This window comes from Eubalaena glacialis, chromosome 4 (assembly GCF_028564815.1).
Source record: "Eubalaena glacialis isolate mEubGla1 chromosome 4, mEubGla1.1.hap2.+ XY, whole genome shotgun sequence".
In the NCBI taxonomy this organism is placed as follows: Eukaryota; Metazoa; Chordata; class Mammalia; order Artiodactyla; family Balaenidae; genus Eubalaena; species Eubalaena glacialis.
In genome coordinates this window covers 106,633,383-106,656,010 of record NC_083719.1, presented here as the reverse complement: position 1 = coordinate 106,656,010, position 22,628 = coordinate 106,633,383, and the positions used below count along the sequence as shown (strand labels likewise).

Sequence of the window (22,628 nt, the reverse complement as noted above, 5' to 3'; positions counted from 1 at the left end):
GTGGGTCCCACCTAAGCAGTTGAAGGCCTTAATAGAAAAAGACTGACTTCCCTTGAAGGAAGGGGAATTCTGTCAACACACTGCCTTTGAACTTAAACTACAACATTGATTCTTCTCTGGGTCTCCACCCTACTGTGCAGATTTTGGACTTACCAGTCCCTATACTCACATGTGCCAATTCCTTAAAATAAACCTCTCTCTCTCACTTGCTCTCTCTGTCTCCATGAATGCATGCACACACACACATCTATCTATCTATCTACCTATCTATCTATCTACCTACCTATCTATCTATACACACACACACACACACACACACACACACACACACACTACTGGTTCTGTTTCTCTGGAGAACCCTAATACATTTCTCTTCTATATTCTGGAAGAGATTACATAAAATTAGTATTAATACTTCTTTTAAATATTTAGAATTCACTGGTAAAATTGTTGGGCCTGGGGATTTACTTTTTGTTTTAAAATTATTAATTCAGTTTCCTTAATATTTGTAACACTATTCAAATTATCTATTTTATATAGACTGAGTTGTAGTGGTCTGAGCTTTTTTAAGGAATTGGTTCATTTCTTCTAAATCGTCAAATTTCGGTGTGCAGATTCTCTTATTATCCTTCCCAGGAACTGTTTTGTTCCTGATATAACATGCTGTGTCTCCTTTCTTTTTTCCTTGTCAGACTTGTGGAAGTTGTCAATTATATTGATCTATTCAAAAAAGCATCTCTTTGTTTTATTGATTTTTCTCTTTTGTTTTCTTGTTTTCAATTTCAATGATTTCTGCTCTTATCTTTATTATTTTATTCCTTCTGCTTGCTTCAGGTTTATTTTGCTCATTTTTTTTCTAGTTTCTTTATATGGGTGCTTAATTTTTGATTTTGGACTTTTCCTCTTTTTAAATATATGTACTTGATGTTATAGACTTCTTCCTCAGCACTGCTTTAGCAATGTCCCACAAATTTTGATATGTTTATTTTTGTTTTCATTGAGTTCAAAGTATTTTAAAATTTCTCTTTGGACTTCTTTATCCCTTGGATTATTTGGAAGTTTACTGTTTAGTTTCCAAGTTGGAGATTTTTCTCTTATCATTTTCTTATTGATTTCTAGTTTGATTTCCTAGTGGCCAGGGAACACTCTGTTTGATTTCAATCCTTTTAAATCTGTTGAGATTTGTTTTATGGCCTAGGATAGGGTCTATCTTGGTATATGTTCCATGGGCACTCAAGAAGAATGTTTATTCTTCTCTTGTTAAATGGAGTGTTCTGTGAGTGTTGATTAGATACTGTTGGTTAATGGTGTTGTTGAGTTCTTCTATATCATTGCTGATTTTCTTTCTTGTTCTATCAATTGTGGAGACAGGGGTTTTAAAATCTTCAACTACAGTTGTGAACTTGTCTGTTTCCCTTTCAGTTCTATCACATTTTGTTTCACATATTTTGCAGCTCTGTTGTATATGCCAATATATATAACATTGCTATATCTTCTTGCTGGACTCTTTTATTACAATATAATGTCCCTCTCTATCTCCGGTAATTTTCCTTGCTCCGAAGTCTACTTTATCTGATATTAATATAGCCACTACTTCTTTCCTTTGAGCAGTGTTTGTATAATATATCTTTTTACATTTTAAAGTTTTCAACCTGCCTATATTATTATATTTGAAATGGTTTTCTCAGAGGCAGCATATAGTTCAGTCATGTTCTAAATCCACTCTTCCATTCCCTGTGTTTTAATGGTATATTTATATCATTTATATTTATATGGAACTGTTACTATGTTAGGGTTTAACACTGCTATTTTATTTTTAAATTTTCTGTTTGTTTACTTATTTCTCGATTTTCTGTTTTTCTGTTTTCTTTTGGGTTATTTGGGCATGTTTTAAAAATCTATTTTGATTCATCTGTCTCTCTTTGTATAGCATTTTTAGTGGTTACTCTAGATATTACATTATACACACATTACTTATTAAAGTCTCTTATTGGCTATGGGAAAGAATTACACATTTTCAAATGCATTTGAAATGATAATTCTCTCAATCATGTGTGGATTGCTTTCAAGGTGAAAGGTATGTCAGTGCCATTTCATTATCCAACTGACTATAATTCTGTAAAATTCTTTAAAAAAATGTAACAGAATGAAGAGTCTCATAATGAGCTCTCAAACTGGGAGCAAAATTAAATTGTTTATTTTATAAAGCTGCCATAATACTCCCTTTGTTCCAACACTACTTAGATCATCAGGAAGAATGAGGAATCATCTATGAGCATCTAATATATATAAGGCATGTGCTTTACCAAGTTATCTAACTTTAGGGCAAATTCTAATCAACTTCATTTTGGGGAAAATTCCACCAAACTCATCTTAAAACAAACCTTTTAGTATCACTAGTACTAGCTGGCAATACGCAAAACATTTAACTCTCTCATTTCCTTGATCTGGGAAAGTGATGAGCAGTTCAGATTGGAAGTTCCTTGTTTAGTGTTTAATGATTATAATTAATTGTACCTACAATTAGGGGTGAGAACAGCAGATTGAGGTGCTGAGTCACCAGCAAGGTGGGATTTCCATAAGTTTCTTGGGGAGCAGAACCCAATGGAAGGTTGGCCCCAGCAAGAATTTTTGGGTGGAGGTGTGGAGTCTTTGTGATTTGCATTTTTAATGGAGACTTTAAACAGTAGGGCTCATGTGAATCTCAATCTGCAAACTCAAGTCTGCACAAATTCCTTTCTTTATTTTCTATAAATTATTTGAATATTGACTCTGGGTCCCTATCCCACGAGGGAGGCAGGAAGTTTGACTCATTTTGAGTCTTCCCTTCCCCTGGTTTCATGCCAGGATTCTTGGTTCTGAGACTCTTCTCTGTCATTTGCTGATTCTGAGTCCCCTGTCTTCCCAGTCAGCTTGGTCCCCTCAAGTCTGCTGCTTGTTCACATTGAAGACACACATGGGTATGAAACTCGTGGCAGGGCTTGAAATCCTGGTCCTCAGAATCCAGCCTGCCTGGTGTTCCATGTGGCTGATCCCTTTGAGATTCTGCTGCATCCCTAAAGCAAGGGCAGGGAGAAGGGACAGGTTCTTGCTGCTGATGGGGCACACATGCCTCTCTTGATCTCCCTCAGGGGTGGAGGGAGAATCCCTCCCTGTCTCCTCACACTCCCCTCAGAGACACTTCCTCAACCCTTCTTTCTGCAATGGACTTAAGCTTTGGAAACAAAAGCATAGAAAGAAAGTCTCTCATGGTTAGCTTCTCCGTTTGCTTTTACACAAAACTCCTGGGTTCTAGACAAGAGAGCAGAGAGCAAGCTACATTTTTAGTGTGGGAATAGAATGAGATAAATACAGGGAGAAAAATGCATTAATAATCTGAAAAAGCATTCTGTTACAGGATAATAAAAGACGTATGAGCTTATTTTTTAGCCATAACCTGGTGAGATTTGGCGATCCCTGGGTAACATATTTTCCTTGTGATGCCAATTTGAGAATGAATCTGTGTAAAAGTGTCTGTATCATAAGGAGTCAAACTGGAGTAAGAACATCACACTCAAGCCTAGTTCTGAAACTTACTAGCTGTATGACTTCAAGCAATTCATTTAATTTGCTCTAGACAAGGGGTCAGCAATTTTTTTCCATGAAGGCCTAGATATTTCGGCTTGCTGGCTATAGGTCTCTGTTACAACTATTCAACCTTGCCACCATAGCAGGAAGACAGCCCAGAGACAATACCTACACAATGAGCATGGCTGTGTTCGGATAAAACTTACCTTATAGACAGTGAAATTTGAATTTCATATAATTTTTGTGTCATGAATATGACTTTTTTTTGTTCAACCTTTTAAAAATGTAAAAACCACCCTAAGCTCACCAGCCACACAAAAACAGGTGGCAAGCCTAATTTGGCCTGTAGCTGTAGTTTGCTGACCCCTGTTCTGGACTCTACAAGTCTAGCTCTAACGTTTGGAGCTCAGTTTTCCCATCTGTAAATAGGAAACACAGGGCTGTCGGTCAAGCAGAGGCATAATTTTTTACTCTGCTTTATAAATTTAAGGCATTACTACTAAATATGCTAAATGTGCTAAGGAGACCTAATGCCTAAGTTTTCATCTAAATAGGAGAAAAAAGTAACTAGAAATAGAACGAATAATCTTTGCAAATGTCCCTTAATTGTCTTTGCTTCTCCATCTGCTTGAAATAGAACTGATGCCACTGGATGCAAAGGGGAGTTTTGTAGATGAAATAAGTAGAATGTCTGTGTGTTAGATTTCTTCCTTTAGAAAATACCAGTTCTCTTAGTCATCATTTACCTACTTACTTGAGCTTTGTGGTGTGGGTCAAATGACTTTTTTCTGTCAGAATTCCCTTCTGACACACATTAAAAAAGGAATAGAGAACAAATGTATGGATACCAAGGGGGGAAGAGGGGGGTGGGATGAATTGGGAGGTTGGGGTTGACATATATACACTGCTATGTATAAAATAGATAACTAATGAGAACCTACTGCATAGCACAGGGAACTGTACTCAATGCTCTGTGGTGACCGAAATAGGAAGGAAATCCAAAAAAGAGGGATATAGTATTCGTATAGCTGATTCACTTTGCTGTACAGCAGAAACTAACACGACATTGTAAAGCAGCTATACGCCAATAAAAATTGATTAAAAAACCCCAGAGATTTAGAAACTCTCTTGAACTGATGAGGAAGCTGCAGTGGACTCTTGGTTACTTTCTTTAGGTCTTTATTGTGCTATCTCTGTCATGCATATGGGAATATGCATTACCACTGAATGTAAAATGGAACTGAAATAAAATAATCTATTTGAAAATGTTTTAATTAACAATTGAATGTAGGATGTAATGTACCCATTTTGTCTAAAATTTAAAAAATTTTTTATCTAAAAATTTGTTATTTTGAATATATATATATATATATGACTATAAATCAAAAAGTCAAGGCATTGAAATTTATGGTAACAACATACCAAACTGGACCTGGTGTACGCACTGTATTCCAGGCAGGGATTCCAAACCATTTATCTACAGGGCAAGGCAGTTAAGATAAATGTCTTAAGCAGCCTGGTATAAGACAATAGGAAATGGTGGGACTCAGGGCAAACTGTAGAGTGCAGCCCCACTCTTCTTAAAAGCAATTACTTTAAAATAAAACACAATGAACAAACCAAAGCCAAAACACAGTTTTGACCAAACCAATTAATTTGATCAGTTGAATCTGGATAGCTTTTTGACTCCTCTTGTGGAATACACTTGAGAAAGAAGGTACCCATGGAAAATTGTTTTTCCTTTAAATAGAAATGAGGGCTGACCTGAGAAAGATGTGTAGACAATGAATGTCTTTGTTATATAACTGCATAGAAGTGGTGAGTGTTGTGAAAGTTATACTGGCCTGGGGGCCGCGGGCCCTGGTTCTGGCATTTCCTAGTTATAAGCTTGGGATTAGTTACCTAGCTAAAACCTATCTCATGAAAATTAAATAAAATAATCTATTTGAAAATGTTTATATAACTATAAATTGCTATGTAAATATTAGTTATACTCCTGTATACATAACTGTTGGCTAGCAAATGCAGGTCCCTAGCAAGATAATAGGGCATCCACTATAGCTGTTTATTGTTTCTTTCACTGTCACCATACCAACTTCATTCAAATAGGAGCTACGCAATAAGGCACACCTTGGCTTCCCTGGTAGCGCAGCGGTTGGGAGTCTGCCTGCCAATGCAGGGGACGCAGGTTTGGGCCTTGGTCTGGGAGGATCCCACATGCCGCGGAGCAACTAAGCCTGTGCACCACAACTACTGAGCCTGCACTCTAGAGCCCATAAGCCACAACTACTGAGCCCGTGTGCCACAACTACTGAAGCCCGCACGCCTAGAGCCCGTGCTCCGCAACAAGAGAAGCCACCGCCATGAGAAAGAAGCCTATGCACCGCAATGAAGAGTAGTCCCTGCTCGCCACAGCCAGTGAAAGCCCATGTGCAGCAACGAAGACTCAATGCAGCCAAAAATAAAATAAAATAAATTTATAAAAAAAAATAAGGCACACCTTTTTAGTACAGGGCCAAAGATTATATTATCAGCTTTTTTCTTTTAACTAGAACTCACTGTTTTTATTGTTCGGACCCCATATGACAAAGAGCTGGTGCTAGGCTAGCTCTTTCTCTCCCCTTCAGCTGTCATCTTTTGCCTGTGATAACATCATTCTTTGAAAAATGTGACATCAGACAATAAACTTTTGTTTAAGCTTATTTGTGACTTTTAAGAAAATGGATTCAAGAGTTATTAGACAATACATCATGTGAGTTTTTTCACCCAAGAACAAGAGATTGGGTATTATTGGATTTGAGCACTAAGGGTCATTCTTGTTAAATAAAAAGCAAACTTAAACCTTTGGGATGGAAATGGTCAGAGAATTCATTAAATGTCATCTTGCCACAGGTTCATGTTTTTGGGAATGTACTGAGTATCTAACTCAGATGCTCAATTTCTCTGGGAACCTGATAAGAACTGTTCTTAGTGTTTTTTTCATTTGTTTGTTTTACCATAAAAGACCTAATTTCATTAGGTATGGGAAATCTCACGGCCAGCCCTATCTTTTGCTGTGAACTTTGTCCCAGTGTACTAGTACTTTATTTTAAAAAGGTTATTTCCTACTTGAACTTGATTTTCCTCTATGAGCAAAAAATGTTCTCTTGTGTATGGGAAATCCTAACAAAAGATTTTGTTGTAATAGCAGGGGAGAAATTATAGTAATAATTTATCCTTTAGAAATTACTTTTTTCTTTTTTTTGTCTAATTTTTTCAAATTATGAGAGTCGAATTTTTGAATCTCAAACATTTGATTTTCCAAGTCCTTTAAATATGTTTGTTTTCTTATGTCTTTTGGAATAGTTTTGTCTCTGCAGTCCCCATACTTGATAATTGCCAAATAAATATTATTTTGACTTAGGCCTGCAACGTTCATCAGCACTTCTCTATTTATTGCATTAAAGCAAATAAATACTTCAGTGTAATACTTCTTTACTTCAGTGTAATGTAGAAGCAAATGATTGGGTTTGGGGATAAGCAGAGAGTGTAAGAGATAACTAAAACTTGACTGAATTCATTCTTTCCCAGAAATGCATTTAGGCAAAAATATTATAGTTTCTTTGCTTTTGCTGAACTTCATTGAAACCTAAGGCACCCCCTTCACATTTCCGGGTCAGTTTCTCCAGTGACTTGCTTTTCTGCTAGTCTTTAACAAGTCTATTACTATGATTTCAGCTTGTCATGCACATAATAATGAAATTGTTAAAAAATCCAACATTTATTTAAATTGATTAGCCATACCACACGTTCAACTTAACTTCCTCCCTGAAAAAAGTTAACGACTGGTGAAAAAGGAGAATTAAAACTCTGCATATATTTCTGTAAATGTTTTTAGACTATTAGAGAATGGCTTTTGTTGCTTGTTAAATAGTTTAAATTTTTAATTTCCAATTATTTTGAACCAGATATATTACCTGATGATTGCCTAAATTTTCTTTAAGAATAGGGGCATCAGCATGCTGTCTTGTGATATTTACAACAGATATTTTAAAGATCAGTAAACTGTTTCAGCAATCCAACTGGCTCTTAAGAAAATGAGACTTTGGCTTTACAGTGTGGGCTATAATCTGATTTGTAGTTCGTCTGAACCAGGTATTTGGCACAATCTGAAATTTACTACCCAGTTCTCTGGAGGAATGGCAGAAAATGGAAATGAAATTTGGGGGGCACACAATGGCATAAATGTTCAGCAGGGAATGTGAAATTTTGTACTTATAAGTGTCTCAGAGGCCAGAGGCCAGTAACAACTCTTCTCACCTCCCACCTCCTCATAAAACCTGGATATCTAAAGAATTCTTGTTGCTTAGGTGTCAGTAACAGAGATTAGTCTGTTCACCTATGGACCAAATCTCCTCCCCGATTCTGATTTGAGGATAACCTAGACCTGAGTCAAGATCAGTTTCTTGTAAAGATGGGTTTGCAGGGTAACATGACTCTCGATGCTTTAAGCACTTCTTCAGTGGCTGGTCCTTAGATATGTAGAGGTGACAGGCTCTATTAATTATTTACAGCAGCTCCAGCTCTGCCTGTTATTTTATCTCCACTGTAAGGCTAGTTTCATGCTGAGGGCTGGCCAAGGCATTAGCCAGGGAAAATTGATCTAGAAGTGAACACCCTCCTATTTGGGGTATGATGAGGTGTTTTTTTTTTTCTCCCCTCTCCCTCCCTGCTTTTCATCTTTCTCAGCCTCAGTATCCCATGGGATTAAGATAATCTTCAGTAAAATAAAGAAATGGAGACTTGATGATCAAAATAACACAACAAAATTGCAGAGAATAGTTTGTCTTGGAGATAGTCCACTCTTAACAAACTGAAAGATTTAAAGCTTTCTCACAGTAATATACAGTAAAAACATGGCAACTTTCATTCTTACCATGGTGTCAGATGCAATGGGCAGAACTTCAAGACTGGAACAGGGTACCCTCATCAGTACCAGAGAAACAGGAAAGACAAAGGGGATCATAAGGTTTGAAGAGGTGAGAAGGAGGGACCAGAGAGAAGGGATTTCTGAAGTGAGGGACTGATGTAGACTCCATGGAAAAGCTTCTTTTAGAACCGTGGAAAAGTGCTTCAAGTCACTTTCTGGGGTAGGTGTGTATTCATGATCATAGAGTTGTAAGTGGGTTTCATTTCTGATAATGGACTGCACCTGTACATACTTGCAGACATTTCAGGTGAAATTCCGAGGTTATATACAAATAAGGGAAGATTCTAGCTTTATATGAACATAGAACCTACTGGTAGAACCGTGGTTTTACTTTGTAGTGAACCTCTAGAGTCAATATTGCAAAGCTATTATGAGTCCAAATCCCAATACTTCCTTAAAAAAAAAAAAAAAAGTCAGGTTTAGAAACTTTGTTTTAAGGAGACTCTTAACTGTGTCTGTGAATTCCTGAATGATAAAAGTTGTGATTTTCATGTTTGCTATGATATTGCTAACATCTATGATTGTGCCTGGTAGATAGAACCGTTCTGATGAGTAGTTGTTGAACTGATTGAATTAAATCGAGAAGTAGCAATACAGTCAGACTCATGGGATAACTATAGCTGTTTGCCTGAGTCCTGCAGTACCGAGAGAGTAAGAATTAAGCACCAAGGTCTTAAAGTTAGTACCTAGCTGGTCTTTTTGGATGAGAAATAGTTCATTTGAAGGGGATGAGTGGGAGAAGAATATGATATGAGGTCTTCTACTCCATTAATTACAGGGCAGCTTTCCTTTGCCCATCCTCTATTTTTCCTGATGTTACTTTGTGCCATCCACAGCTCCTCAGTACAATCGTAATCGTGTATTTTGCTTTGGTCTTAATGTTGCTCGTAAGGGAAAAATCAGTGTTATGTGTTTTCCCAAGGAGATGTTGTCCCAGGACACTTCTCCCAAAGGACTGCGGCTCTGATTCATCCATTCTTTATTTCTTTTGATTGGTTTGGTTTTACTTCATTTCTACCCTTGCTAAATGTTAATAAAATATATGCCATTGAGAAATATATTCTAGAGGATACGAAAAGACAGACCTCATGGCTATTTACTCTGCTGGCAATGATTCTGCTCTCAGTACCCCAACATTCCCCAGTTTGAAGCTCGCCCTCCATGACTGCTTTCTGTTCACAGTTGAGCTGCATAATAAAATGGGATTCGTGCCAACCCTCCCTTGTAGTGTGACAAACCTCTGGTAAGAGGATGATGCTAAGTTCTTTGACCATCTCTCTAGCTTTGTGTTTTTTCCTCTCCCTCTGTTATCAGGAATGTCTGAAAACAAAGTATTCTACAGCTGTGTGGATTATGTGACAAATGTCTAAAGAGGAAACATTCAGTGTTTGCGTCTGAGGACTTCCCTTTGTTTTGTTTCCTTCCAATATGAACCTTATAGAATAGGTCAAGCCCATGAACTTGAACTTGAGTTTGCCAGTGAGTCTGCTTGGGCTCTGGACTTTACCTTGATGACACTTAATAAACTTTTATTGTTTTTTTTACTAAGAATCTTTAAATATCCTCATCATAGACCACAGGAGTGATGCTATTATTAAAGAAACTTGGGGCTTCTTGTAAACATTCTGGAGAGTCTTTGACCTCTGGGAAAGGATGGGCCTCCCGCTCGGCTTCCAGCTGCTGAATCTTCCTTTCCTTTTCTTCTAAAATTTCTTCCAGCTGAGTGATCTTCTCAGTCTGATGGGAAGCCTGGGTCAACAACTCCATAATCAGGTTGATTTTTCGGTCACCTTCTTCCACAGGCAGGAGACCACCACAGCACTCTTGCAGTGAGCTGTCTTCTAAAGCAAACAAGAAAAGGAAAGTCTGAACAGTTTTAATTGGATTTCCCAGAACTCAAAGAGAGGGAAGATGAAAAAGCTTCATTTCTCACGTTCTTAAAAGAGAACACAGATGTTGCGTCATCTGGCCAGATATACTGAGAACGGAATCTGGACCCAGTGTGGGGAAAGACTCTGGGTGCTCGTGAAAAGAAATCTTAGAAGCCTCTGGAGAGGGAGGAGAATCAGTCTTTGCCAACTCTTGTTTATACACATTTAACTTTCAATTAACCATGGGAATGAGCTGTCCTTGAAAATCCAATCCACAAACAATAGCCATCCCAGATTTCATGTTATCTTTTCTTAAGAATTCTTCACAAGAGCTACAATCAAGTAGAAATACACTTCAATGTGAATTTTAATTTGACTGGAAAAAAAAAAAGTTGCCATTGTCCCTTTTGGGAAAAGTGATAATGAGAAAAGGCTAGTTTCTTAACCCAAGTCAGCTTTAGAGTTGACAGGGGTGTAATTTGAGGTGATCAGGAAAACTCTGTAGCATGGTATAGAGATTAATTTCTTTTAGGTCTGAATACTTTTCAGCATGTCAATAAAATCACAAATGCCTCCTGAATGTAAAAACTTATCTTTATCAATTTCTATCCGCTAACCCCTCAGATAAGGATAAAGGTCTGAGTAAGGAAGGAGAGAGAGGCTCCGTCAAAGAGATTAAAGATTAGTGACTGGCAGCAGGAAATCCTTGAAAACAAATATCACGAGATGGTCAAAAAAATTTAACTACTGAAAGGAAACCTCATTCTACTAGATTTTAGCAGTACCACCCTCCGCATCACTCTCATCCTGAAATTCCGACCATTCAAATAATTTCTCTACGTTGTATAAAAGGCAGACTTCAGCTATAAAAAGTAAGGGACATCAAGGGCTTGGGTACCATGGTAGGATTAATTGAGCTAATAGCATATGAATGAACTTGACACATGGTGTAGACAGCTAATTGCTGTAATTGAAGGTCCAGCCTCTACTCAAACCGCAGTGAAAACAAACCCACAGCTGCACCTGAAAGAAACATAACGTTAAGTCCAGGGTACAAAGGCCTGCTACTGTTGTGTACCTATACACCTGTTAAAGCTGGGGCAGCTTTGTTGTGATAGCCCGCGCAGGCAGGGAATCACCCATTTCTCAGCAAATAAAAGTAATTTGTGGCCATCATTTTCTCGAGAAGTCAGGGGGTGAAAGCTTGAACACTGCATTGTACACTGGACACAATGCTTTGGCGTCACAAAAGTGATGAGAGGAGAGATCAGGCTGGTCTCTGCTTTTAGAAATTACTGTCAGCAATGTACTACGTTTCAAGAATCTATGGAGAAATCTTTGTTCTGAACATATGAGATTCTAATGACAATATTTAAGGAGATGGTAGTTTGGGTATCTTTCTTAAAAAGCAATGAAAAAAAAATCTCAAATTGCGAAGAAGCATTTAATTTGTGCCCTCTTCAAGAGGCCTGTACTTTCAAGCCCAGGAGAGGGAGTCCGTAGGATGGGGGGGGGGGCTTCCTCATTTGCTGATGTGCTGGGCCTCACCTTTCCTTTTCTCTGACTACAGCTGTGCTGCCCAATACAGTAGCCACTCACCACATGCTGCCATTAACCAACTGGTTTGAATGTGGCTGGTTTGAATTGAGATGTGCTGCAGGTATAAAATACATATTTGATTTGGAAGGCAGTTTGAAAATAACGTGAAATATCTCATTATGCTTAAAAAATTGATTATGTATTAAAATGATATATTTTAGATATACGTTGCACTAAAATATATTTTTTAACTCAATTTTACTCATTTGTTTGTTTTTACTTCTTAAAAATGTGGCTACTAGAAAATTTAAAGTATCATTTGTGGCTCTCATTATAGTTCTATTGGATAGTGCTGAGCTGGAGTTTCCTTTTGGATGAGCACTTTTTTTTTTTTTTTTTTAACATCTTTATTGGAGTATAATTGCTTTACAATGGTGTGTTAGTTTCTGCGGTATAACAAAGTGAATCAGCTATATGTATACATATATCCCCGTATCTCCTCCCTCTTGCGTCTCCCTCCCACCCTCCCTATCCCACCCCTCTAGGTGGTCACAAAGCACTGAACTGATCTCCCTGTGCTATGCGGCTGCTTCCCACTAGCTATCTATTTTACATTTGGTAGTGTATATATGTCAATGCTATTCTGTCACTTCGTCCCAGCTTACCCTTCCCCCTCCTCGTGTCCTCAAGTCCATTCTCTACGTCTGTGTCTTTATTCCTGTCCTGCCCCTAGGTTCGTCAGAACAAGTTTTGTTTTTTTTTTAGATTCCATATATATGTGTTAGCATACGGTATTTGTTTTTCTCTTTCTGACTGACTTCACTCTGTATGACAGTCTCTAGGTCCATCCACCTCACTACAAATAACTCAATTTTGTTACTTTTTATGAGTAATATTCTATTTGTATATATGTGCCAGTCTTCTTTATCCATTCATCTGTCGATGGACACTTAGGTTTGGATGAGCAGCTTTGAAACACAGGTGGATGTGTTCCCTGCAGATGGCTCTAGTTAACATGTACAGTTGTTATTCGGGAGGGAGGATTGCTGGTCCTCAACTATTAGCACAGAGATCATGTCTTCTGTTACTCTAGAAGGTAGAGGCATGGAAATCTGGGCTTGGGAGAATGGGTTCTTAGGGGTTGAAGTGAGTTTCAACAGGAGAGGAAAGAATAGAAGGGAAGTGGCAGCAAGCGGCAGTGGGAAGATGTTAAGGAAAGGAATGGCAGGCAGGATAAAGAGGGCTGGGCACCGTGAGGCTCAGGGACAGAGGGGGCATCAGAAGCATCTCTCCTTGTCTATGTCTGTCAGATTCTCCTTTCTCGTTGACCTCTCCTTCAATATTTTCTTTCCCCAGTTTTCCCTCTCTTTTTAGGAGAAGTTATTTTCTACCAATTGCACAGGAAAGAAAGGAGTTTAGCATCACTCCCAAAGGCAAACTGGTCAGAAATATATTTTTTAAATTTGTTTTAAAAAAAAATAATGCAATATAGGTAAGATACTTTGTTCACTGAATTCTAATGATAAAGGGGTAAAAATGCAGCAGAGTGGCCTTACATAGGCAATCACAGTCACCAGGTCTATATCCTCTGTCTCTGCCCTCTCAGAAGAGTGTAGTAGAGGGAGAAAGTAGAATGACAATGAGAGAGAGTCAGGGTGTCTTGGTTAGCTCAGGCTACCACAACAAAATACCATAGACTGGGTATCTTAAAGAACAGAAATTTATTGTCATAGATCTAGAGCTTGGAAGTCCTAGATCAGGATGCCAGTGTGGTTGGGTTCTGGTGAGGACTCTCAGCCTGATTTGCAGACAGCTGCCTTCTTGCTGTGTCTGCACATGGTAGAGAAAGAGATCACAGGTTCTCTGGTATATCTTCTTATGAGGGCACTAACCTCATTCAGAGGGCCCTGCCCTCATGACCTCATCTAACCTAATTACCTCCCAAAGGCACCATCTCTAAATACTAGTACATTGGGGGGTTAGGGCTTCAACATACGGATTTTTGTGGGGGACACAATTCTGCCCATAGCACAGGGAGAAGATAACTGGAAAAAGTGTAGAGAAGAAACATGAGGCTGCAAAAAGGAGAGATGGCATGAGACCTTTGATTCCTACTGTAATGTTTTCATGTATTACATGAAAATGCCGATAAGGAGACAAGCTAAACAATGGGTACACCAAAAAGGAGATTTCTCATACAAGTATATTTTACCATTAAATGACCTCTTTACACATATAAGAAAAATATTTTTGTTCCGTTTCTAAACACGTATGCATAATAAAAGTGTTTTAAACTTTTCAATAAAGTGAGGGACTCCAGGATTCACATCCTATTTGTATTGGAAATAGCCCAAGGCCACTCCAGTAAGTTTTTCAGACTCTACCACTAACCTTCGCATAATCTGGTCTGCACTGCTCTTCCCTACTCCAAACTCCCTCATCTGTAATGGGAAGGGATGTGTGTCCCTAAGGTCCTGACAGCTCTACATGCCCCCAGATCTCAAACACCTGTTGTCTTCCGTGGCCTTTTGCTACAAGCTCAGATAGTCTTGCCAAGGCCATGGCTGCCTGAGATGTGGAGGATTCTGTCTGCTGACCTGATAATCTCAGGTTTAACCTCATACCCAGAGGCAGTAGGAGACCCAGAGAAAAGAGAGAATCTTCTCTCTGTCAGACAGAGGGGGCAAACCTGATTAGCGACAGTCAGGGTATGATGTCATCACAATTGCTACTATTGTAGAGGCTTTTACAAGCATACATTATTTTTCAGGATTTCCCCTCTTTCTGCCTTACAAAGTGGGAAGCAGGAGTGAGACTGCGGGTTTAGGGTCATGGCAAAGAGGAGGCAGGAGAAGGGGTGGTGATAGTTGTGCAGGTTTAGAAAGAGGACAGACAATAGGAGCCTTCTTCCAGCTGGGCCAGGCTATGTTCAAGTTTCTACGTCACCCTTGAAGGACAAAATGCCTTTGGCCATTTCCAGCTTCCCATTCTTTATACCCTCAAAACCCTCATGCTCTTAGCAAAGTGTCACATGAGAGTCATGTCAAAAATGACTAAATTGACAACAGCAGAGGTAATTGTAGTTTGAGAAGCTTAGGGACTTAGAGTTGGAATGTGCACTTTGGGGGTGCTCTGATCTCACCTGTTCAGGAATTATTTCTGCAGCATCCCTAAATGATGATTTTCTAAGTGGCTCGCAGACATTGGTGTCCCTCAAGCTCTGCCTGGGTCAGCTGCCAATTGTAATCAAAGAATGAAATTTGCATTTTGCCACAAGTGTAACTGCCTGTTGTTATAGAGCTATCTGACAGGTGGAAGGCTGTCATGGACAGACTGGAGGAGAGCAGGGTACAACTTACAGCTAATCAGAGAAAAGAGATGTAGTGTGGAAAGGTGGACAATAAATGGCTGGAAAGCTTTTTTAAATTTTTATAAATATTTCTTTCTAAAAAGGGGTGTTCCCCTTTCGATCCCTTTACTGATGTCACCACCTAAAAATGTTCATTGAACAGAGAAATGCTGAGAACCACTGATCGAGCATCTGATTCCAATACCTCTAACAGTGGGAAACACACTTCTTCCCAGTTAGATCTCAAGCATCCTTCATGGTCATCTTTTTCATTCATTCATTCATTCATTCATTCATTCAATAATTAGTTCGATAACTGGGACCCTGCACATCAAGAATAAATCAGATGCCTGCTGGCTCCAGTCACACTTCCACGGTTGGGTAGGAGAGGCAACGCTGAATAGGCCCTAGAGGACACACAGGATTTAGCTTAAACAAGCACCTCCACTGGGTACTCACCTGTGGACATTTACTTTTCTCTCTGCCTTTCAAGCTGATGGCTGAGGCTGCCAAGTATTTACTCAATAAGAAAGACTCCCACCGGTGAGGTGATTAAATACCTCGTTCCCTCAGAGGCACCCAGGATTACTGTTTGGCCTAAAAGACTGTGTCAGCTTCCTCCTCTGCACAAATGCCCATCACTCTGACTCACCTTCATGCTGGTTTTGAAAGCTGTGTATATTTCACAGTAACCCCGAGGGAGTCCAGTTTCATCTGTTGCCATACTTGGACTTGAAAATTGGCACATCCTTGTAAATATATCCCTCTCGTTACTTGGATAAAATCCAAAATGACAAAAACCTTCCTAATTTTCTATCCTTCTCTAGACTGTTGCAGTGGACATTTGAGAATGGTAATTCTCTGCAATAAAATGATTCACTTACATTTTGCATTCTTGTAGCACAAATGTTTTACCTCTTGAAAATCAGGTTTGTCTTACATCCTGCAGACTTGTGTATCCTCCTCCATCAGTGTTTTTATTTGCACACTTAGAATACATTTGAAGTTGGCAAATTTGTTGACTTGGAAAAAAACCAAGTAGCATTATAAGAACAGATTTACCTGGCAAATAAGTTTAGTCAGTTAAAATAATTAAAAAACAGTCTGATATTTGCTAGGAAGTTTTGATATGTATCACAAAACTCCCCATATCGTAATGATGACCTGTCTTATAACAGGATTGTGTTTTAGAGGAAAAATTTGAGGTACAGTTGTAGACTGGAACATATAGACATTTTCACCCAGCAACAGCCCAACAGTCCCATACCTAAGAGCTTAAAAATATCTGTCTGTTTTAATAAGTGCTTTGGAAGGACGACATACTTAGTTGAAACCTTGATGGAAAGGCTATAGCCCTGACGACATGGGGAAGTGCTCCGGAGAGCAAGGGGACCAGAGAGCCTATAGAACACTTGATGAAAAAAAAAACCACTTAGGAAAAGCAAGGAGTGAGAGAGACTGTGTAGGAAGCACTTGTTGCTTCAAGTTCCTTGGCCTCAAGCAGATGCTGTTCCTGCACCAGTCCCCAGAGCCAGCATGTGGGGTCTGCTGATATGGATGCTTTGAGGACCTGTTTAGTGTTTGGGTACCAGGTAGAATGAAAAGCACTACTCACTAACCACTAGTGTCACTCCTGTGCTGGCAGGATGCTCTCACCGTGAGACGTGTGTGGGAGCCAAGCGGGCCGAGGGAACTGCAGATTCCCAGCCTCCTTCCTTTGTCACTCTGAAGCATAAACACACTGTGAGATCCATGCTTAGCATTTATGGAAATGGTTAATGCTCTCTCACCCAGCACATGTAGTTGAAGTTTTGCAATAGCTTCATATCTGGCCGCCCTGCTTCTGCTACTGCCAAGTATTTACTCAATAAGAAAGACTCCCACCGGTGAGGTGATTAAATACCTCGCTCCCTCAGAGGCACCCAGGATTACTGAAGTCTGCCTTCAACTCTGCCCAGAGAGGTTCCATTAAAACATAGGTTGGGTATAAACACTCTCTTGTCCAAAATTCTTCAGTAGTTTTTCATTTCATGTAGACTAAAAACCCAAGTGCTTACACCGACCCGTGTGATCTGGCCCCCCTGTGCCTCGCTGACACACCTCCTATGCCCCCTCCTCTCCTCATTCACCCTGCTACATTCCCACCAACATCTTCGCTATTCCTACCAGACCCAGCATATTCCCACCCCAGGGCCTTTCCATTTGCTCTTTCCTCTGCCTGATAATGGTACCCCTGATCTACACATGGCCAGTTCCCTCAATTCCTTCAGGTCTTTCCTCTCCAAAGTCAGCTTCATATGATGAAGCCTTCCCTGGCCATCGTGTCTGAAATTTCAACCCAACCCCCATTGCTGAACACTTCAAATCCCTGTTCCCGCTTTGTTTTTACTGACATACTACATCTGAGTACTCTATATTTTATTCTTATCTTGTCACTAGTCTCTCTTCTCCACTAGAATAAAAGCTCGGTGAGGGCAGAGTAGCTTCACTACTGTATCCTCTGTTCCTAAAACAGCCTTGGCCCATAGTAGATACTCATTTGTTAAGTGAATAAATGAATGAAAGTTAAGTGCATAAATGATACAAAATCACCATGGCAATGATCAGTCCAGAGGTTTCAATTGGTATATCACTAGGCTGGCCCCTTGGTTTTTTCACCAGGCACATTTTTTCTTCAAACAAAAAATTTCACTACTGCCATCTTTAAAGATAATAAGCTGTTATGATTGTACAACATTGCAATTAACTTTTCCGAGTTTAATTTTTTTTTAATAGAAAAGTGGAAAAGTTAGAGTAGATCTCTTCCAGATCTATGGCTTAGATTCTGTAAGCTATAAAAATGGTTTTCCGAGTTGTCCACTCATCGTTACAGAATCTGGATACCTCTTCCCAAGATGGCTTTGACCAGCACTGCAAGTGACATACTATTACAAAAAGAAACCTGGTAAGGCAAGATTATTTACAACTAGAGTCAAAAGACTATCCTCCAAGCATGGCTTGAACATGACCCTTACCCTGAAAAAGCAAACAGGAAACAAATGGCCAAGGAAATTGGCATTCCAGAATCTAAAATTCAGATTTGGTTTAAAAACCACAGAGCAAGACAGGGACGATTGGGGTTCAGCTCCTCCTTAGAAGACCAAATGCATGGACAGAACCAGCCTCAGCCTTATACTCAAGAATACTTACCAAAAGGAACCACATGAGACCAGACATCCATCCCAAGATCTCAATCAAACATTCTAGTTCAAGCCTTCAAGAGGAACCAATTCCTTGATACTGCAAACAGGAAAACACTAGCCAAACAGGCATTCCAGAATCGGGAATTCAAATGTGGTTTCAGGACCCAAGATCTCTGTATCCTGGGCAGAGCAGAAGTGAGCCTGTGAATTCCTTGGTAGATGGCCCAAATGGGAGACCTGGTCTGACAGCTCTGCAACACGAAATTGACCTGTGCACTCTCCCAGGCAGATCTCATCATTTCCCTTCCTCCAGTTCTTTCAGCAGGAACCAACCATTTCTACCTTTCTCCCATCCCACGTATCCTCTGTCCCTTGTGTGATCCAAGGACAAAGTGTCATGATGCAGCCCATGCAGGCTGTGCAGGGAGGAGAGAACTCTCCTCTACTCTAACACTTGGGAATTATGTGCCAGTACTGCTGACTATGGGAGGAGACCCAGATACTCAGTATCCTTTCTGACCCCAATACCAAAAAGAACACCAGGGTTCCCAAGAACAGACTGACATGGGACTACTGCAGTTGGAAGACTATTCTCAGCCTCAAGCTGAGCACAGAAAACGACCACCACAGGATCTGGGCCAGGTGGACATATCTTACTTTCTGCAGTGGTGGGATGAGTGCTGCCAGGCTCTGATTGCAAAGTGGGATCCACAAAAAGGGACCCACTGAGACAGACTGGTGGCCACAGCACACAGAGTCATGCCCTCAGCCAACAGCACCAGCAATATATAGAAACCTCAAGAAGCCTTTAGGTCAATTCCTGCCATCCACAGATTGTCAGTAAAAGGTACAAACTTTTTTGAATCTTGATCCCCAGGAAGAGGACCCTCCAGGATTTTCAGGCTCTTCCGAACACTCTGCAAAGCTCAGCAGGGCTTGGGCCTCAGGAGGAAGAAAATAGCATTCTGAACCTGATCCAGGCCTCCTTTTTTTTTTGATGCAGATCAGAGCAATTTAAAGAACAATGAATAAGGAAATCATCCTGTCAGGGCAAAACTAAAGCAGGGGAAAGGAGAAAACACTTGGAAACCAACATAGAGGTTGTTTTTCTTGTGGGCAGTGGTTATCTTCTGTACTCCACTAAGTGAAGGATTGTTTCCAAGCTCCACACTGCCTCTGGAAGCACCATGGGCACTAGGTGGTGGACATGTCTGCTGAATTCTTGCAGAAAAAAAGTATTTTACTGACGAATATGACCTTCTCTCTGTAATCACCATGTCCTCCACAGTCTGGAAAATCCACAAACTGTAACCTAACTCAGGCGAGAACAGATCTCTGAGGGACATATTAGAACTTCTTTCCCTCCTGGCATCGTGAGAGGGCAAACTTGAAATTAGTTCACTGTGTAGAAAAGGAAGGGATGCTGTACTTCCTGATGATGTGAGCTCTTAAAAGTGAGCTTTTCCCCAAAGCTCTGAGGGTTTAAATTGCGAACTAGATACTACCTCAGCATCCATCATTAAGGGAATGATTAAATGGATTAGGACAAATCCATAATACTGAGTAATCTTCACTTAGAAGTGTATTTTTACTTTGACTATTTAAAACATACAAAAAATTAGAAGGAAATTATAATAGCAAAACCATATCATCACTGAACATAGTCTAATGATGCTAATATTTCCACATTTTTGGTTTTTTGTATATATTTGCATATATGTATATATATATATGTCCATAAGATTTCTCCTCTTATTATAAATACATTATATATTAATCTAAAACCTGGGATAACCGTTCTCATTCTCAGTCTTCTCCCTTCTTTTGAAAAGGTAAATTCTGAAAACAGATTTTGGTATATGTGGGTTTACCTTGGCAATAAAAATGTCTTTTAAAAAAAAAATGGTTTTCCAAGTTGGCACCTGGCAAGCCCTGTCAATATGGAGAATCCAGGGCCTCACTGCTGAAATTCTGCTCAGGTGAATCTAGGAGGATGTCTGGGAATCTATATTTTTACGAAGCTCCCTGGGTAATTCTGATGATCAGCTGGTTTTCGCACTTGAATTTCTGCTGACCTTCAGTAGACATGGCGAACAAAGCTTTTGGCGAAATCCTAAGAGGCAGGCCAGGAGTCCCCTAGGCAAGCCCCTTCTTGACAAGGCTGCTGTGCACACAGCTAGAGGAGAGAGGTCACATCTGATGCGCTCTTTGTGTCGCTCCCTGTTTACCGGAAAGGGCTCTGCCTGCAAGTGTAACTAGCTGACCCAATGCATCCGTGGTCCTCACAGCCCTGCTCCTCCTCTAATTGTCTTAAATCTCATCTTGCCAGTTCTAACGTGGCTAAATTATCTCCAAAATACCCAGAGAAAATGATGAGTGTTTGGGAGTTTTTGTTTTTGCTTCTGTTTCCCAGGGCGTGGATGGATCCATTTCCTCAAAAGCTGATCTGGAGAGGAGTCTCTCTTTTCCTTCCCATGAGGAGTGAGTGGGAGGGGGAGTGAGTCAGAGGAAGGGAAGGGAGAGATCAAACCTTGGGGTGGAAGCATGGTGACCCCCAGCTTCCACAAGTGTTTAACAGCCACCATGGCCATATAGGGAGCAAGTGAATCCCCTCTGCAGATCTGAATCCAGGGTTTTCTTCTTGGAGCTTGCTGGAGTCGTGATATGTCCAAGAAAACCGATAAGAACATTGTCGCAGAGAGACATGTGAATACCTTGGCACTAGCTTGGGAGGTGGGGGAGAGCTGTTTGTATGGGAAAGCAAGTGAGGACGTCTCAAAGACGGTGCCACAAAATGAATATAGGCTGGGACATGATGGAGGGGGGAACACCCAGTGGCCAGAAATTGCTGGGTGGGCAGAATGTAGTGCTGTGTTCCACCTCCTACCTACACCAGTAGGGCAAAGCTTTTGCTAGGGTGAGGGTAGGACAGCATAAGTTAACTTACTCCATCACTCCCTTTCGGGGCATGGTTCTTTCCCACCCACTGCAGCGTCTCAGATCACAGCAGACTGTTCTACAGAGGGGTTCTTTGATAAGACACATGAACACTGGCAGTATAGCAGTGTACCTGAGTTACGCCAAGAGGAAATCAATCTCAGCAGAAGAAAGGTGTTTTGGAATCTCTCTCACCTCTTCCTATGAGCAGCCCTGAAGTCCCCTCCCATAGGTCTGGCTCCTCAGAAGAGAATAATGGGTGAACACAATGACTGACAGCCTGGCCAGAGGCTGAAAGGTAAATATGGCTCCTGGTAGGGAAACAGAAAATTCAAGGGAACGGGAGACCCAGGAGTTTGGGAGAAAGGAAGAAAAGGAAGAGACCATAGATGAAGGACAATTTTTATGCTTATCTGAAGTGGAATCCATATGGATTCTATGGAAGTGAATCCGTATGGACTCAAAGTCACTTGGAGGAATAAAATAAAGATGATTTCCGTCATTTGAACCACGTGTTGCACTAGAGCGACTAGCAGTGAGACTTTCCTGCTTTTCTTCCTGGGTGCACAGGGGTTATATGAGCCTAAGTCCTTATCAAATGAGGAATGCCAATTTACTTTGTGTTAATTTTCAAAAGATAATATAGTTTCTGGTGTTGTATGGCATTGAGAAATAAAATGATGCTGTAGTAATAATAGTATTGGCAGGGTTATTTTTTGCTAATGAAAATTAGCTGTGGAGAAAGATGGGATAAAGGAGTCATCATTTTTGTTGACCAGGACTTTGCTTGTGTAAACTATGTAGGGGAACGGGGTTTGTGGAGAGGAGGTAGAAGTCATTTTAGTGTCACTGACTTGACACTGCCATTACATGTCTGTGACAACAGGACCCTTGGGTGCAATCATGTTCCTATGCAAAATTTTGAGTGACTTGTACAGCTCTGCTTCACAACACACAGCTCTCTTTCTTCCCTCTCACCTTGCCCCTCATTTTCTTCCTTTTGATTGATTAGCCCTGGGATGACTGTGATGGCACCATTGAATTTTTCCAGTCCCCAAGATACAGTGCTAGGTCTGGACTCAGTACTTCTTGGCTGGAGTTAAGGAATCTCTGCATAAGGTGTAATAAATTGCAAAAAAAATACTACAGTGGCAAAGACTCTCTCCTTGACCAAACTTGAGTCAGGCTCCTCTGGGCCGTTTTCTTGACTAGAC

General features: G+C 40.2%; 1 protein-coding gene across 1 annotated transcript in view; it reads right to left on the bottom strand.

Moving 5' to 3' along the window:
• Positions 1-10,090: 10,090 nt before the first annotated feature.
• CCDC192 (coiled-coil domain containing 192) overlaps positions 10,091-22,628 on the bottom strand; it is a 281,402-nt gene continuing 268,864 nt past the window's right edge. Inside the window, exon 8 of the mRNA XM_061188964.1 lies at positions 10,091-10,377. Within this exon, the coding sequence (XP_061044947.1) occupies positions 10,091-10,377 (287 nt within the window). The remainder of the gene's footprint in view (positions 10,378-22,628) is intronic.